General features: G+C 45.5%; 1 protein-coding gene across 3 annotated transcripts in view; it reads left to right on the forward strand.

Annotated features, from left to right (window-relative positions):
• The first annotated feature begins 2,106 nt into the window (after positions 1-2,106).
• Lin (protein lines homolog) overlaps positions 2,107-19,179 on the forward strand; it is a 32,279-nt gene continuing 15,206 nt past the window's right edge. For 2 of the 3 annotated variants that reach the window (XR_013317285.1, XR_013317286.1), the window contains exons 1-7: positions 2,107-2,365; positions 2,447-2,601; positions 3,280-3,565; positions 4,282-4,517; positions 5,178-5,353; positions 8,144-8,235; positions 12,084-12,255. Coding sequence is in view for 1 of the 3 variants with exons in the window: in XM_077676091.1 (XP_077532217.1) it covers positions 2,254-2,365; positions 2,447-2,601; positions 3,280-3,565; positions 4,282-4,517; positions 5,178-5,353; positions 8,144-8,235; positions 12,084-12,255 (1,229 nt within the window). In the remaining 2 variants the exon portion in view is untranslated. The remainder of the gene's footprint in view (positions 2,366-2,446; positions 2,602-3,279; positions 3,566-4,281; positions 4,518-5,177; positions 5,354-8,143; positions 8,236-12,083; positions 12,256-19,179) is intronic. The other variant, XM_077676091.1, reaches the window with a different exon arrangement.

Genomic DNA, 19,179 nt, shown 5'->3' on the forward strand with positions numbered 1-19,179 from the left:
GCTGTTATTGCGCGTGATGTCTGTGTGCTTAAGGTTGATATTTGTTAAAATTATAATTGCGAGATATATAACGCTTCTTGTATGCATAATTCATAGCCTCTCGTTTTTTTAAAGGTGAGACCTGCGCTACACATAACGCAAGCGCATAGATTCCATGTATACTGCACAGAATGAGCTCCATTGGCCTTACACTGGCCGCTACTGTACGGGCGTTGAATGCAAAAAAATTTGTTTTGCATTGTGAACAAAAACAACTAAATAAAAAATCTAATTCTTACGGCCTACGTCATTTTATTGTGGATGTCACACTCATCATACTCCACACGTTGAAATAGAGCAAGTAATTGCATGAAACTATGGCCGTTTAATGCAATGCCTGCACAAGGTTCCCGTGCGTGCAATGTGCGTCCCGTACAAGGAGATTAACCTCCTTGGTCCCGTATCACGGGCAGAGATTTGTATCACGCGGTCTGCGGATTTCCACCCAGTTTACAACTTCAGCTGGCACAAATACAATCATAATAAACACCAATATCATGAGAGAACCTTAAAGGGCCTTTTAAAGACAAAATACAACCTTGTTCAATTGAATAGCAACTAGCCTTTGGTAACTCGCACAGCTCCATTCCAATCACAGGCGTTTTTTCAGCCGAAGCAATGCAACAAATGTCGAAAATCTTCAAATTTAGCGCTGCAGTGAAGTAATATCGGCAGGAGTGGTATATATATAGGCGGGCACTAAAACGTAGTTATGAGTGTGTTAACTGCACGTTTGAATTCAAATGATAAGATCAATGGAGGCCCCTCTACAATCGCGCAATCATTTTCCTTGGCGGTGACTTCAGTCGTTGGGCGCCAATCGTACAAACAAGATCCTGAACTGTCACAGTGAAATATCCGCCGGAAAGTGGGCGGGGATTCGCCATTGCTTCAAACGTTTAATTTAATATATCGAATATTCCTTTGAAGTTTGCGATAAAACTGATATTATTGTTGTCGGGACAAGGCAGACTTTTTAATGAACCAAACATGTATTTTATCTTCATAGCCTTCAAGGGCGCTTGCAAACTACCGCGCTTTTTTTTCTTTAGGGGGGGGGGGGGCGCGGAGAACAACCTTAGCCCCCCCCGAACAAAAATCCTGGCTACGCGCCTGAGAGCAGGAGCATTGGTAACTTCTAAGAAATGAAACATTTTATTCACGAAAAGCTGGTCGTAGATTTTTCACACATCCTTTGTGTACATACATTATCATCCTCATATGCAACATGTCGGCCTCCATTCGAGATCTGTCCGATCGTTAAACGTATCTCAACTGGGAGAAAATTCTGTCAACACAGCTTCCATTAGCTAGGCACAAAAATGTCAGTGCTGGAGTAGCGAGCGGTACAATCATGCCAGTACTCCATGAGTTCGAAAACTGTGTTTGTGGGGCTTGCTACCAGCAAGTGCTGGTTGAGAACGGTGGACCGTCAGTGCTCAATTGTGCAGATCGCTACTTTGAGAAGGTCTATTCGGGGAGAAATTTCTCCTGAAACATATTCGGGGTGTAAACATCGGATAAATTCGGGTTTTACCCAAAAACGAACAATTCTACGCATATGCTGCCGAGCTGCGCATCACCGCTCGCCGCTAGCGTTGAAATGTGCGCAGATCGCTAGATCCACGCATGATCCACGGCTGCAAGCATGTGACGAAGATGCCTTGACCCTGCCCGTCACACCGAACTCGCAAAACGGCGCTTTGCCGCGCGTAAAACCCCTTTCATCGGCCGATGAAAGGGATTTTATCCGCGCTGCCGAAAGCAGAACTAAAACCAGAGCCGAGAAGCCCAATCTCTAGCACAAGGCACTAGCCACTGGCCGCCAATCCGATTCACACACTACCCATAATTCCCAAAAAAGCACTCGACTGCAGCGCCAGTTTCTGCTCTAGGTAATATTAAAAGATTTTATAGTTTGTCTCATGGGGTTAATATACTTTATTTAATGAACAGAAAATAATTATAATGGTCAGGCTGTAGTTATTAGGGTTTTTTTTAATGATTTAGACCCATGTTTAGACACTTTGATTTCGCCACCGGCAACACTGGCAAGTTGTCTTTTTTTTAAAATATGGCCGCGCCCGCAGAAATTGCAGAAATTGTGTTTACTAGAGTGTTTACAATGGTTTACAACGTTTGATCTGTCGCTAGACGTGTTCATTCCGAATATAGTGTCCAGTAAAAGTTCTCTTTCAATTAGTGGCCTTATAAATGGCAGAATGCTTTCGAAGTTTCCACGAACGATTGATAGGGGGATGTGCTTGCGGAGTTCAAGAAAAAGAACCAAGTTGTTGGGTTGACGGTGTGTTCACAAACCTGTTCGGTACGATTCATGCACCTTCTTGTATTTTGCCATCTGAAAAATGCGCATTACTGGGATATTTAGACAAAATATGTTTTGCAGGTGACAGAATGAGCCGAGATGATGCGCTTCTCCAACTCACCGCATTGAATGCAGTCTGTGAAGCCGTACGCAATGCTATTCAAACCAAGGCGATATGTCCGGCCATCCAGGGGACCATAGCCACTTTTTTACAGAAAGGAATCGTGAAGGGCTTGGTAAGGCCTGCCGTTACTGTCGCGCTGTATTTTTATTATGGTTCATACTAATCGTTTCCTAAAACATAAGCTATGACTCAAGGTCATGTGTGTGACCGTGCCGCTTATGTCACTCGGTCAGTGTTGTGTCAGACAAGTCCAACGCGTCCGATGGGTGTGTTAGGCAGTGTCAGCCGGCAAATTTCTGCACTAACTGCTTTGGCGTTTACATGTTCGTTTGTAACTTTAATTGTTCACCCCACAATTCTCACTGCTATAATAAGAATGCTCTAAATTTAAGCGCCAATAGCTCATTTGGCAATCTTATAAGCCCTGCCTAATTTGCATTTGCTTTTGATGGCCTCATCAAATTGCACAGCTGGGCATATGACATCGTAGGTTATTTTGCGCGAAATGAGCTAGTGAGTTGCATGGCTATTCTTCATTATATAGCTTATTTGAGCGAAGTTTACGTTAAAAGTGGTGTCAGTATTATTCTAACGAGGCAATCTTTCGAATGAACCAAACTTGTGTTTTGTCTGCATGGGCCCTTTAAAGAGTCGGCATCAACACTTTCCAGACATGACCAGCAAAAGTTGAACTGCGTGTTTAAGCTGTTAAGTGTGTTTACTACTTTGGTAGCCGGTGTTTGGATGACAAATCCCTTTTGACCTGTCACGCAATCTCTCGTGCGTGCAGTTCAGGTTGCAGCAGCTGACGCCAGACATGTTTGTTGCCCACTGCTGCCGAGTGGCCCTGAACTCCCTGGCAACGTGCAGCAAGCATGCGCAGTGGGAGCTCGCCGACTTGCTCAACAGACAGCTTGGTGAGCTGTGCTCAATGTCGGACGAAGAACAGCGACGACTTTGCCGGCTCATCACCCACCTACTGGCAGCGAACACCAGGAACTACCACCCGCAGGAAACAACCAGTACTGGTTGTTCCAGACTGACAGCCTCTACTGTGGAGGTGCCCAACATAGACGGTACTGCATGTGTTTGGCAAAAAGCCTTTCATCTCCGAGACTCTCAGTAACATAGGCATCAGAAATGTGAGAGAGTTATAACTGGTCTCAATACGATGCCTGGTATGCAGTAACCACACTTGTGCATGCACAGAACCTGGTTTCGGGTCTTTTCGCACATGCAGTGGTACTTATTGGCTACCATGTACCGTACTGGAATTGGTTCTCCACCCTGCCATTAGTCTCTGGGAACAAAAATTAAACCAAAGTTTATGCTGTTTTATGGCTTCGGGTTTGTTTCAGCAGCAGTTTTTTAGTTAGTTTACAAAGCCATTCCTATGCAGTCATTAGCCAGTTTCAAGGTACAACATGAAACACGTTTTGAAATAGTTTTTTTTTTTTTAAGGTGACCAATGGAGCAACATATTATCCTATCACGTGTCAAACTGCAGAAGTTACAGCAGGACCAAGTTTTCACCCTGTAACTGTCCAAACACGTATAAGTCAGGAACGTTAAGAGGGTTTCCATTGCACTAAAAACGTAAAAATCCAAAGCGAAACAATTGCTGTAACATCCCGAATCATAAGCTAGACAGTTATTTATAAAACTGTTAACTGTTTGCTCAAAACTCCGTAGTGGAGCATTGTCCCTAGTTTTTATCAGCGCCCTGCTAGTTCATGCTAATTGTGACTTGTGGCGGCTGATTTGGACTCTCTCTTTTTTTTTTTTCATTCAGATTTTTGTACTTCAATTTCATCAGCTGCTGAGCAGTGCCTGCGTGGTGTGCTGCCATGCCTTCAGAAAGGAACGCCGAGTGATACCGTATACCATGTGCTCTGCCTGTGGCTAAGCCTAGCACACAACTGGCCAGACGTTGATGTGTTATCAGAGTCACAACCCCAGCAACTCATAGAGTGGTCTATGGGAGAGGACCCTCTGGTTGCAAACACGGCGCTGCAAGTACTAGACAGGGTAAGGCAGCGCGTTGCCCTCCCATTTGCTTCCTACCTACCATTCCTATCGAAATTCCTACCTATCGAAATGCTTCCTACCATTTCGATGCTCTATCCAAGGCGTTCCCATGTTCATGTGGTCACTGATAGGGACAGATCACTGCCATGTATTCTTATGTCCGGTAGAGTACCACTAACAGACAATTATATGTTTAAGATTGGCAAGGTTCAGGTTGGTTAAATGTTCAGACAAGAAAACCAGTCTTTTAGTATATGGCACACTTGTCATGCATTTTTGTGGTAGTTTGCTCCTCAGTAAGAAGGGGCCCGTGTTTTGCAGAAATAGTCTTGGAATAATGCCTGTACTTATTTATGAAAAGTAATGCTTAATATTATTCAGGGCCCATAACAAATGTGATTTGTAAGTGGGTGCTCTGGGTTATTGGTACTTGCTTTTAAGGTTCTAGGATTACCTTTTACATGTTCCTTCATCTCCACAATGCCCAGTCAAGCTAAATCAGAAGGCTGTCGAAGTGTGGGCCTATATAGCTCGGACGACAGATAGGGCATGTGTGCAGAATACCTCAAGTTGACAAATTTATGCCTTTTCTGCTCTCCCTATACTCTGTACCATTCGCACATGCAGGTGTTTACATGTAAGCAATAAATTGCCTTTCAGTGTCTCACGCCCATCACTACAGAAGCGGAATTCGTCAGAGTTCCATCCTGGGTCCCTTCCACAGGATCACAGGTGATACAGGCTGTGCGTCAGGGATGGCTCATGAAACTCCAGTGTCGGACTGGCTTTTGTGGCTTTGCTGGGACAAGCAGAGAGCCAAGCTGCAAGCCTCACGAGTGAGTCGTTCTCCCTAAGCACGCAACATGTGCTCGCTCAGTTGCTGGTACCTGCTGTTGCTAGCAGGTACCAGTCACCACACCAGGTACAGGGAAGGAACAGGGTACATAGGTTTGGGAGCAGTCCTGGGAGCAGGCAAAATTGCTTTTTGTAGCAGGCTTGGAGCAGTCACAAAGACTGTTTGGAACAGGTTTGGAGCAGCCAGAAAGACTACTTGGCAGGCAGCTGGGACAGGCCGCTCTGCCAGTGCCCTGTCCATTAAATTTCATCTATTTATACCAGGCAATCCTCTGTGCACTAGAGCCTACTCCAAACCACGAATGCAGTTCTTGTACTATATCAAGAAATTTATAACATGCGAAGTTATCTGCCTTCGGCCCCAGTGAGTGCGCCACGTTATAACCGTTCAAAGGGTAAACATCACGCGGTGTCGAACAGGATAAGATAACAAGCCCCGCTTTGTGTCTGCTAAATGGATGTGTTAAGGAAACTCACAACAGCAGTCTGTAAAACAAGGTGTTTGCCTGCATTTTTTCTATCGAACAGCAGTTCCAGTGTGTGCAAAGCAGAACATAGCTTCGCCCGTCCTGGTGTTGCGAGAGTCGACGAGCGTACGCCGTAGACTACGTAACAAGAGCGTGTTAGAAGGCATAAGTAATGCTGGACTATCCTCCTCATAAGAAAAGCTAACCCCAAAGGTCACAAGGGAAAAAGAGTAATTACCTAACAACATAGGAGAACCAAATTAACAAGTGAGGACAAAACATCCAAAACCCTGTTTGTTCAATACATGCAGCTACGCTCTTCAAAAATGGTCAACTAAATTAAAGTTTACCTGCAGTAAAGTATGACCTTTCATGCGAATATTATTCTATCTGTTTGTGTTGGCACAAAAACATTTCAGTTACTTTGGTCATTTTTCATTGATTGTGGTGCAGCGGCTGGCACTGGCAAACAAAACCGTGCATATGTGACACAAATGAATCCAAAGGCTGGGAAGGTGCGTAGTGCCTGCGACCTCACAGCTGCAATTTCAAAAGCCAACTTCAAAAGCCGCTCATAGCCTTGATTAAGCCGAAACCATAACCGCCTTTAAGGGGGGACAGTGGTCTTGAGGGCCAAAAATTTGCCAAAAAATCAATTTTCTGTATTAATTTTATTTCCAGTCTACAAGTCCCAAAGAATGTATCTGCAAAATATCATAACTGTATCATAATTATTCACAAAGCTGTCGCCCTTTGAAGTCGCCTAAATGACCATTTTTGCCTATGTTTGAAAACTTCGTGCCCTGTTTTCTCAGAACCAATTTTTTTCCCACATGGCCAGCTGTCGGGTACAATATCTTGGAATAAAATGGGTCGATTTACATCATTTTTGCTGCATTCGAAAGCTTATGAACTGAACAGTGCAATAAAGCCACAAACGTACAGAAATTCTTTTTGCTGGCCCAAGATTTTATGCAGTTAGTTTTACAAAAACATTGTAAATTGATGACCTGACATTTACGAATTTTACAGCGCTTGCAGAAACCATGCTAAAATTACTGCGGTGGTATAGTTGCACTCCCCGGTCCTTCTAGAACACAAAGGGATAAAAGCTACTATTTGAGTATTTCATAGGTACATAATGAAAAAATTGCCCGAAGCAGAGTGATATAACATGTTGCACAACTCTAAACTTACACCCCATAGACGAAAACTGACTGCATATTTGTGCTCAGGATGTTGAAATACACTCAATGTGTAAATCTCAAGCACATAGGTTAAAAAATAACAAAACTCTCCTCAAGACCCGTGTCCCCCCTTAAACTAAAAACATGGCATTACTGTGTTTTAGAGCCATTTTCTAGAACAGAGTAACAATGTTTCAGCCAAGTTTTCGGGTATGGGGCATCATGGCAGTTGTATCTCGTGGCTCGATTCAGGCTTTGCATTGCAGAACGGCGCTGATATACGAGTTTGGCGCAGTAGGGACGCTTCAGCGCAGGATAGCTCTTGGAAACATTTTGGCACTCAGTGGCACAAATGGCGCAGTTGTTCCACCCCTGCAGGTACCAGGCTAGCAGGTACCATGCCAGGATCATTAACTCGGCTTCTCACGACATAAAGTGGTATGCCAACAAGAGCAGTTTTGAGTGGCATCTCAGTTGTGCAAGTGAATGGTAAACATTGTTTAATTATCTTTCTAATGCATAGGGTGTGGTTTGAGTTTTGCCGGCTGATTTACATGCACTGCTTAAAGAAAAAAATGCATTCAGGATATTGCTGTTTTCCTCACACTATCCTCCCCACAATTTGCAGATGTCAGCTATGATGCGAATTTCAATGTCCACAAAGCTCAGGTTAGCGTATTTCTGGCCCGTTGAACCTGCACCACCTGTTTGTGAGCAAACAAAAAATGCATACTATAAGTGAAATGGCTGCAAATCAGCATCATGAAGGCTGAGAGAGCATGAAAACACATTGTAAGTCAATGTGATGTTATTACAGTAGTTGATGCAGCAGCTGCAAATGGTGTGCGGTGTTCGGCTAAATAGTAAAATAGTTGATTTTGTTGGTTAAGCCGCGTAATACAGGCTCGTACAAGGCTTCAACAAATTCAGTGCACTCGTTCTTTAAAAAAGAAATCTTAGCGCATTATCTGCTTGTTGCATTATACAGAAACCAAATAAAAGAGAGCCCTGTGAGTGCATGTCCTGTTCATGCGCCCATTACCGGTCACCGCATTGCATGCTCTCACCAATTCTGTCAGAAGTGGACTCAACCTCGAATGTGTTTTGTGGCCCGTAGGCAAGATCTGGGTGTGCTCCTAGGCGACAACAGAATGATTCGACGGATGGTGCTTGTCCTGCTGAAGTCCTCTGCAGCTTGTGTGCAACAGGGTGAGTGGAGCATCTTGGTGCTCCAAGTTTGTTGGTCCAGGCACAACTTACTTTCAGTAACAAGGGAAACATTAGGCAATGAAGCGTAATTTTCCTATTTGGCTAACGAACCTCACCTACGTTGCAAACCTCGCATGGTCTACAACATTACTTCTACAACATTACTTCAGCACATTGGGCCTATATTGACGACAATCATTTCGCCCCTGTGGACTTTCGCCCATGTGTGTGAAGGAAATCCCGGGCCATCTCCACTAACGTGAAACCTGGTGAGGGGCGAAGCATGCTTTGTATAAGTATTCTTGCAGGCAGGCGCCTTGGCATTTTTGCCTACGGAGTTGAATCGTTTGGGGCAGAGGTATGCAGCTTTGCTGTAGAAGTCTCTTGTCTTTGAAGCATGAAGCTCTCTAGTGCAAGGCATAAATGAGTGTCCTGGTGTTTTTTAGTACGCGTTACATTCTAGCACGAAGTGTAAACAAGTTTCCCAGCATTTTAGTACCGCGACTACATGAGACGTACGATGATTACGACGACGACAAGAGACGTCAACAGTCTCAGCCCCTAAGGGGCTTCGCCCCTAATAAAAGTGCATTTAGATGCAAACATTTCTTCGTGTTGCTAACAATAAGACAACCAGGAAAAATGAAAATAACAAATTCAAATTTAAAAAAGCACCGATTGGACATCGATGTAAAACTGATTATAAGCTGCCTGATTAAAGGAAGGGTGGCTTATAAGATTTATGCCACTCGGTATGATAGCCAGTGCATCTGCTTCATCAACCCTGCTTCTTCTTGAGAGGCAGATTGTAAGGAAAGGCAGTGTTCCTAATGGTTAAGTTAAGATATCGATGTACGTATAAATGTACAGACAGACTAGAGCTTGGCATTCTTCGTATTGTGCAATATAAAAATGAAACCCTTCGCCTATTTTAGAACATGTATATATACTAAGAGGGCATGAGTGTGATTCATAAGAGGCACGTGCGAAGTGCAATGCAACAGTCGGGTCACTTTTTTCGCCACGATGGCACCACTGAGGCCATTTCTGGTGGAAGGACGTTGAGGTGGATGAACTTTGTGATGAATGTACGTACTAAACATGGCCAATTTCCTTGCTGGAGCCATGCGTACTACGAACCTGGACCAGAGTTGAGAGGCAGTTGCAGCATCCTGGAAGGGTCCGTGCAGACAACACAAGTTTGGTTCATTCGAAAGACTGCTTCGTTGAATCATACTGACACCACTTTTGATGTAAACTTCACTCAAATAAGCTATATGATAAGGAAAAAAAGGAATAACCATGCGATTCACTGGCCCATTTCCCGCACTAGAACCAATGATGTAATATGCACAGCTGTACAATTGGCCGAGGCCAGCAAAAGCAAGCACAAGTTATGTAGCGCTTATAAGCCTGCAGAATGAGCTGTTTTCACTTAAATGTAATGCATATTCATTTTATAGCAGTAAGAGTGGTGGGGTAGACCGTGGAAGTTACTAAAGTACACGTAAACATAGAAGCACCAGTGCGTACTGCTGTTGGTACTGCGCGCACTATGGTTGTTATAGCTCACAGCAGTCTGGCGCTTTGTGGTTGTCTCAGATGACACGGGGCTGATTGGTGTAAACGACGGTGTCTTACACGACCATATTTGTCAAGCGAACACAATGTTCCACGGAGCGATTATTTTCTACCTGAGCAAAAACAAGTGAGGTACAAATACGGCCAAAAACAAAGCAAAGGCAGGAAACTGCCCGCCGCGGTATGGTGGCACCATCTAGGTTGATTAACGGTAAACAAGGCTCCACACACACCAACTCATGAAAGCCATCATGAAAGCCAAAGACGTCATGAAAACACAGGATTTAGCGGGAGAATCAAAATTTTAATTCAAATTGATTAATTTCTCAGTGAATATAGCGTTTGCTTCCAGACATGTGCTAGGGGCACTATAAAACAAACTTGTGTTGTACCTGCATGGCCCCATCAAACTTTAAACTCCACTCCCATACCTTGATGAGGCACCTTGATGATTCGCTACATTACATTGAGATTTTGAGAAGTAATTTAAAAGATAAGCCAAGTATGCCCCAGAGAGGTCTTTTTTTTTTTTTTTTTTTTGCACGCACAGCATTTTGTGATGCTGCCTGGAAACATTAGAGGGCATGTTTTTCCAGTTGCACCTAAGATCAAGTGAGGAGTAAGTGGGGTATAAGGATGTGGCGACTTTTTCACTGGGGCAAATCGTTCCTTCCTCTCTGGCAACCCTCCTGATTGGACCTTAAATGGGCCATGAAGACAAAATACAACTTTGTTTCATTCAAAAGAACTTGTAGCCTTTTGTAAATCACTCAGCTTCATTCCAACCATGAAAGACATTTTCAACTTAAAAAAAAAGACAAGAAATTTTTAGGAACATTCAAATTTCGTGCTGCAGTGACGGAAAATGGGCAGGAGTGATGTATAGGGAAGCACTAAAAGAATTGGCCGCGTATCTGCTCCTTTCGTTGCAAATGTCGACGAAAGACAACTGTCGACAGGCGCCCCTGCCAAGTAAATGCCTCCCTTCCTTTCCCACTCACGTCTCATGCTGTTCCTCTCCCATCTCGTTACTCCCAAAGATAACACACTGGAGGTTTGCTCAAGTCAATTTACATTTACCACGTTCCACTGCTCCAAGTCGGGTGCCTCGATGCCAGCGCTGCCGTACGGCGGAGACGTGCGTGAATCGAGGCACCCGACTTCAACGTTTATTGAACCACGTTGCCCTACTCCACGAGTGTTCCAACCAGAACGTGGATCCTATCCAGTGGAACCTTTTGTAACTGTTGCCGTTTGATTTCTTAAATGCTGCCAGGGGCAGCATTTAAGCCATGCCGCCAGGAGCGCGGGCGACATTGAATGACGGTTCTCTGCCGTTGATGTATTTCATTTGCTATCGCAAACACCAAGCATCCATGAATTTTTTTAATAAAGTAACACTGCAAATATCACTTATGTATTGATTTTCTGCCTTATATTTGTGTAATGTTGACAAGTATGAACATTGACACCGGACTTGGACGTTTAGATCTGGCTGTGGGTATATAAGACCATTGCGCGGTTTCTGTTCCACTTCGGCCGGGTGGCTGAATCGAGTCACAGACAGACAGACCAAAATTTCTGCGTTTAAGTAGGCGAAAAAAGACTATAGTCTTTAAAAGCAGTATTAATGTATCAACTGCCAACAGCATTCAAGTGATGTGATCAAACAGAGCTAGAGGCCCCACTACCAGCACCCAGCCATGCTTGTTGGCGGTGGTTGGTCGGCGGCTGCACAAACAAGATTCTGTGACGTTATATGTAGTGGTATCGCCGTAGAGTGGCTGGGGAGTCACCACTGCTCCATCTGTTTTCCTAATACATCGATTATTTGTGTAAAGTATGCGATGATGATGATGATGATGAATTCTTTCATTAGGGAGAGGAGGATCAGAGGTCACTGGTGCGGGAAAAGGGGGAATAGGGAAGGAGGTAGACGCCTGCTAAATCACGTGCGGCAGGCCGCTCGCAACGCCGAACTGGGCTAAGGTCACCAGGTGGTGAGGGTGTTCAAGGATGTCCCTGTGCAATGCTTCAGTATCCAAATTCTGAAGAAAAAAAAACACTATGGTTCAGTCTGCGCACATCAAAATCTGAGCAGTGCAGAACAAGATGTTCCATGTTTGCTTCACACAAGGTGTGACAAAAAGGTACACGTGATAACATTGGTACAATTGTCGTTGGGGCTGAGCAGTCTTTTCAATGAACCAAACTTGTATTTTGTGTTAATGGCCTTTTTAACAGTATGCGAGTGGTCCTTTGTGCAGGGCTTGTGGAAGGCTTACCAGAAGCCCTTGCTGCTGGTTTTGCCTGGCTCCATTCAAAAATGAGCGTGCCACCCGATGCGGCTGCTGAGGATTGCCTGGTGGAGTTGTTCATGGAGCAAGATGACCAGCTGATGGAGTGCCTCCTCAGTGTGCTACTCTTGCACCTTCACAGGTGAGCACCGAGCCATCCATTGTCAGTGCCACTTGCTATCACTTGTAGAAACGGCAGGAAAATGACAGCAATCTTAGTCGGCAGGCTTGACGGAAACACGCAATTTTTACTGGATGCCTTTTTGCTTGAAAAGAGGGTGTAAGCCCTCTCTCCACTATCTGCAATTTAGTGGAAAGAGCGTCATCCTGTCAGAAGTAGGGAAAAACCATTTAAGATAGAATTCAAAGCATTTTCGCTAATGTGAAACCTGAGGAGGGGCGAAGCATGCAGTGTATGTGTATTCTTGGCGCATTGGTGTTTTTGCCAATGGAGATGAAATTGTTGAGGGGTAGAGGTATACTGCTTCGCTGTAGAAGTCTCGTGTCTTTGAAGCACAAAGCGTTCTAGTGCGAGGCGTTGGAAGACGAGTGTCCCGGTGTGTTCTTTTAGTATGCGTTTTTGCCCGCGGAGATGAAATGTTCTAGCACGAGGCATTGGAAAACGAGTGTCACGGTGTTTTAGTACCGTGACTACATGAAATGGCGGTGACGACAAGAGGAGATGCCGACAGCCCGATCCCCCAAGGGGCTTCGCCCTACAAGATGGTTGCCAGAGATTCATGCAATGTGACGAGACGCTCGGAAGGAGCTGTAATGCTTGTGCAACCTAGTTTTTTCAGCGAAACCACACTAGTTTTACTGTGTGTTCTACACACACCAGTGTCTCAGCCACAAGGCTCATATGACACTGATTTTAATCTGGCGTCAGTTAGTCATGTGAAGCACGAGGCACAGTGGTATAAGAAACACAAAGCATGGCCATGATTTCGGGACACGGCGTCTAGTTTCGAAAAACTGAGACCACATGGCGTCCAGAGTTTGCAACTCCTTCCTCTCTCTTGGTCTCTCCCCCACGGCGCGAGAAGCAGGGCCTTCACACACAGTCTAGCCGCTCGCGACAGTTTCCCAAAGTAGCCAGCTTTTCGCCGTTGAAATTTGCCTAACCAGGAAGAGAGGAAAAAAAAAAAAAAACCACAAGAGGGGAGCCCTCACAAAACGACCCAGCATGGGCTCCAAGAAACGTAATTGTCGTCTGCACACACTCTCAAGCAGGCCGCAGCCGCCGCCGCCACCATAGACTACCGAAACTTCGCCGGAAGGCGCTGCAATTCCCCCGTGTGGAGGGAAAACTCGTTTATGGGCCGGGGCGTGCTTGCCCTGCTCGGACGCGTGCTTTTTTCGTGGCGCTCGTGCCGCATTTCTCACTTGAAGGAAAGAGACGGGTAAAATTTTCTTTCGACTTGTGAAACAATGTGCGTTAGTACGTATCGAGCAGGCTCAGGTCAACTGCAGCGTCGCTAATGAGTTAACTTTTGCCAGTGTTCGTCTTGTCGTCTGCTACAGACGCATCGTCTGCTCCCGGCGCCACTCGACCAGCCCAGTGCCCTGGATATTTCATGGGATGAATTGTGTTGTTGGGGGACGTAGGTTCCGAAAGTCTTTCAGGTCCCATGGGCCGCCTTTTCGACATTAAGGGGTCATCTGTTCAATTTGTCACCGGGCATTTTTATTTCCTTCCGCTTGCATGATGTACTTGTTCGCACTTGGCACATCCCTTTTTTTTTTTTTTTTTTGCTGTTGAGCAACTTGCACAAATTGCGTTGGTGCATTGATTCGTACATTAGAATTAATCAGGTGTCTGATATGTGGGACGTATTTTGAAGGCGCATGCGATTAAACGGAACGAGCTTTTCTTTTTCTACTTGCGAACATTCACACCCGAATTCAGGAAAATTATTTTTCCTATGCTAATATCTGCGTCGACAAAAAATTTGCAGCACAAAAACATTTTGCGTTATTGTTGCAAAGCACAAGTGGTTGAGCAAGATCATAATCTATTATTTCGGGGTTCATAAAAAAACAAAAAGCAAATGCCTCAACCCTTACCTACTTTGCGTTACGGTTGAGGTGCAAGTATACTAACATTATGAGTAACGAAAAACAAAGAAATACGCAATTAACGCGACAGTGCCTAAACAAGCAGATGAGCATTCTCGGAACAGTGCAAAGGGACGAGGACGAGGCGTAGACGGGACACAGCGCAGACTAACAACAGATGTTTATTGCACAAAATTACTTAAATACAGAATTCTGTCGCAATAAATGAGAGAAAGAGGGAAGATGAAAGAAACACGGAAATTTCAAGCCATCACTGCAGCTCACGTGCTGTCACCAGATAAAAAGTCAATTTCTTTGTCGGTTAACAACACCGAAGGGTAGCTGACACACTTGTCTTTGTTAGAATATATCTCGTACGCTTCAACGATCTCCCGTGTCGTTTGATTGTTACCTTTATAAATTATGGAGCATTGTCTGAGGTCAGGATAACAACCACAATCTTTACAATGTGCGCCTAGATGTCCGTTATCTCCCTTTTTTACGTTATTGCGATGCTCGCGCAATCTGTCATTGACACATCTTCCAGTCTCTCCGATGTACTTTTTATTGCATTTGTTCAGCGGTATCGAATAAACCACTCCATCCGAGCAGGCCACAAACGGCATGCGATGTTTGGTGCTACACGTGCCAGACTTGACGCGGCCCTCATTAACTTTGTTGCAAAGCTTGGATAGCTTCTTAGGAGCGGAGAAGAGAACGTTGACGTTAGCGCATTTTCCCATTTTCTTCAGATTTTGCGAAAGCGTATGAATGTATGGGATAGTTGTGATTTTCCTTTTATCTCTCTCTTTTGGAGCATCTTGCCTGTTTCATTCATTCTTCACCAGTTTTAGAACACTCTCAGCTACCGAAGTCTGTAATTGTAGCGGATAGCCGGCGGCAGTCAGCCGAGCCACCTGTCCATGAAGGCTGGCTTCCATTAGGTGATTACAAGATTTGTTAAGTGCATTCGAGACACGCAGCTTCACGATACCACGCTTTACCAATTTAGAATGGGCAGAATGATACGGGAGAATGGGCTTCAAACAACGAGGCTCATAAGCCCAACAGGTATGGTCATCGTAGAAATGCAGTCGGAGATCAAGGAATCTTATGCTGTCGTCAGTCAGGGTTTCATGCGTTACACAAAGCGGTTGGAAAGAAGTCTGAAATACTGTCAAAATGTCAGAAACGGCACTGCCCAAGTGTTCTTTTGTGGCATCAATGAGCAGCAGGTAGTCATCGACGTACCTGAACGTCTTAACTACTTTACATTGGGGCACGCGAGTGGCGACAACCCTGTCAAGGGAGGCTAAAAACAGGTCACTGAGTACAGGAGCCAGGCAAGACCCTATACAGATGCCTTTCTTCTGAAGGTATATGTTGCCCTCCCAAGTCGAGAAGGTAGAGCGGAGGTACAAGGCAAGCAATTCTAAGAACTTATTAATAGGGATGCCTGAAGTATTTTGAAACAAAGTGACCCCGTAAGCATCAATGCATGTTTCTTGATTTTGATTGTAGGGTTTAATGCGCCAACGCAACGCAGGCGATGAGGCGCGCCGTAGTGGAGGGCTCCGGATTAATTTTGACCAAATGTGCGCCGAAATCTCGTACACACGGGCGTTTTCGCTTTTCGCCTCCATCAGAAAAGCGGCCGCCGCGGCCGGGAATCGAACCCGCGACCTCGTGCTCAGCATCAATGCATGTTTCTACACAAAAGAGGTAGCTCTTTGTGGGGAATTGAGTAATACAGGTCTTTTATGTCTACCGAACAGGCCGAAAGGTTACTGTTGCTGATGTCTTTAAGATGATCAACGACTTCATAGGAACTTCTAATCAGAAAGGGATCGTCAACTGGAAGAATGTCAAGATTACGTTTGAGGTATGGTGCCAAGGACTTTTGCCAAGAGCCATTCTCAGATGATTACGCGAAGTGGGCTGTCTTGTTTGTGCATTTTAACAGTGAAAAACATACGGAGGCTGTCACTTACATTCTTTTCTATGTCCTTCACGATGCTACTCAATTTCAAATCATTGCACAAGTCCTTGGCACTAGGACGGTAAACTAGGACGGTAAACTGCCTAGGACGGTAAACTGCCCGTGTGCCTGGATCCCAGAAAAATTAACGAGTGTTTGAAGTGCAAGCATTACGAGATGCCGCGCCGAGAGGACAGAGGCAGAACTTGCAGGAGCAAAATTTTTCTCTCGCCTATAGATGCCAGCTCTGGGTTACATCAGATTCCGCTTGATGAGGAAACATTCAGAATATGCACGTTTGCCACCCCCTATGGAAGCTATAGATTCCTCAGGCTTCCTTTCCGAATAGCGTCATCCTCGGAGGTCTTTCAGAAGTGCATGAGTGAAATATTTGGTGCAATCCCGGGAACACGAGTGTACAGAGGTGAAAACTTAACAACAACGCGCGAAGGCGTGGCCTTCGATACATGCAGCGCAGCCTGCTGATAGCCACCGGTGTGACTAGCGAGATTTGGGGACGGCGCCGCAGGAGCTAGGCATATGAAAGCTATTGCGTATGCTTGCGTGTTTTCGGGGGCAAAGTTCGACACCAACAGTCCCTCACCATGACAGCAGCCAACGCCCATTCTAAAAATTATCTTACGCTGATAACCAGAGAAGCCTTGATTTCGCCTTTGGCACGGTTCTGATATAAAAAAACCGTGTGTAATGTGGGCATCGCACAACAAATCAAATCCTATGAATGGTGTGCAGGAAAGGAAGAGACATAAGCGTTAACTCAGCCGGTGACGATATTTATAAGATTGGCTGTGCGACGCCCAGATTCCACTGTATTTTTTTTTAACAAAACCGTTCCAAAGGCGAAATGAAGACTTAACTGGTTATCAGTGTAAGATAGTTTTTAAAATAGGCGTTGGCCACTGTCTCAATGAGGGACTGTTGGTGTCGAACTTTGTCCACAAAAATGCGCAAGCATACGCAATAGCTTTCACATGCCTAGCTGCCGCAGTGCCGTCCCCTAATCTCTCTAGTCACGCCGGTGACTATCAGCAGGCTGCGCTGCACGTATCGAAGGCCACGCGTTCACGCGTTGTTGTTAACAGTTTTGACCTCTGTACGTGGATGATATCCTGGTATGGGGTAGCACGAGAAAAGAGCATGACGACAGGCTACGGGCAGTCATGCAGTCCGCGCGCACAGTGGGACGAACGTTCAACCCAGAGAAGTGCGCCATAGGCGTCACGGAAATTTCTTTTTTGGGTGACGTAATATCGGCGGAAGGAATACGCCCAAGCCCCGCATCTGTTTCGTCGGTACTACGAATACCGCCCCCAACCGATAAGCATGCTGTGCAAAGAATACGAGGAGTCGTTAACTATTTTGCGAAGTTTATACCAGCGGTGGCAGAAAAAACAGAACTGCTCCGGGAGCTAATAAAAAAGGACACCGTTTTTGAGTGGACTACCAACCATGCGAAGGAATGGGATCTCGTATGTGGCGCGCTGAATGAGCAGCCCATGCTAGCTATCTTCGACCCCAATCGAGACACAAAGATAAGCTCAGATGCATCGCAAGACAGCATCTGCTCGGCCCTACTGCAACGGCATGATGAGAAAAAGTGGACAGCGCGAACTGTACGTCGGCCTTTAACGAGTGTTGCTGTTGGATATCTTTTTATAAATTGGAAGTAATTGTAACGGTATTTGCTGTTACAGTTACTGCGTAAAAAGAAAGTGTTGCAGTTTCAAGTTCCTCTAACCCAAAAGTCACTAGTTGCAGTTACAAGTTGCTGAAAAAAGTAACTAGTTACCGGTAACGCGTTACAAGTAACTAGTTACTGCCCAAGACTGGCTTGCGACAACAGCGGCAAGTAGTCTGTCCGATTCAGTCTACGTTGACCCACAAAACCGCGTGAACGCGCGAAGAAAAATCTTATATTTTACTTGTGTGTATTTGAGGGACACCGAAGAGTTATTTTCATAATGACCAACAGGTCCTTATGTGAATGTTGCGATGGACGTGTAATGGATATAAGCGATGACGACGTTTTCTTGCGTCGGGCTTCGAAAACTGGCCTCGTGGACTGCCTGCATAGATGCATAGACTTGGGGAAATCTTGGGGCGCGTCGGTGTATGCGCGGGGGGAGTCAGTCCAATATGACGGGGGAGTGGGCCCGCTTGAAGTTGTGCCTCTCCTCTCGTTCCTTTTGTCCTCTTTGTGCTTGAGGACGAACGATAAGGACCACGGCTCGTGGGTTGCGGCGGCCCTCTTTTGATGTAAGATGTCCAGCCGCCAGCGAGCGGGGGAGCGTGTTAAGTTCGGGCACCTTTCTTAATTGGCTAAGACCGCCAGCTGCTCGTTTTGCTGTCGTATGTTCTTTTTTTTTTTTTTTTTCGCTGATTGGTATGCGGGTATATATGCGCAGCGCGGGGTGCAGGCGTGCCTTGGCTAGGGGGCTAGACCGCAGACGGTCAGGCCGGGGTCTGCGCTCCCACGCTGAACCGCGGCGGGAGGTGAAAGCGTTACGGCTTAGCTGTTGTCTTCGGCAGACGCTTTGCGGTGCTCCCTTTGTGTTTCAGTAACCATTGATGGCTGGCTTGCGGCGCTGCGTAGAGCATGTATCGTTCGGGGAATGCGAGTTCGAACACGTGTGCAACTAGCTACCAGGATAATTGGTTGAAGAGGCCGGCAAGATCTGTAGGTGGCTGCGGTTGCGTCTTCCAGCAGGCGCACAGATCCGCTCACCCATGGGTACTCTGTGCTCAGTCGCAACAAAGGGAAATTAATTGCCCTAAATGCGTCAACATGGGAAGATGCACACATGTTTTTCGAAGTGGTTCGTTTCCGTTGTGGGCTTGTTGTTTTGTTTGTTGCTGGAAATCCAGTGGGGAGAGAGCGTCGGGTCATGTGACCTTTGAATGTATGCATCCGTGATTGGTTATAATTGTGACCAATGAGTGGTTGAATATGAACCATTTTTGGAGGGATTTTCGCTCTTTCTTAAACGCCCGCTTTAGAGGCGGAGTTTT

The sequence above is a fragment of the Haemaphysalis longicornis genome, unplaced genomic scaffold (assembly GCF_048455015.1).
Source record: "Haemaphysalis longicornis isolate Haplotype H1 unplaced genomic scaffold, Haemaphysalis longicornis Haplotype H1 scaffold_7, whole genome shotgun sequence".
In the NCBI taxonomy this organism is placed as follows: Eukaryota; Metazoa; Arthropoda; class Arachnida; order Ixodida; family Ixodidae; genus Haemaphysalis; species Haemaphysalis longicornis.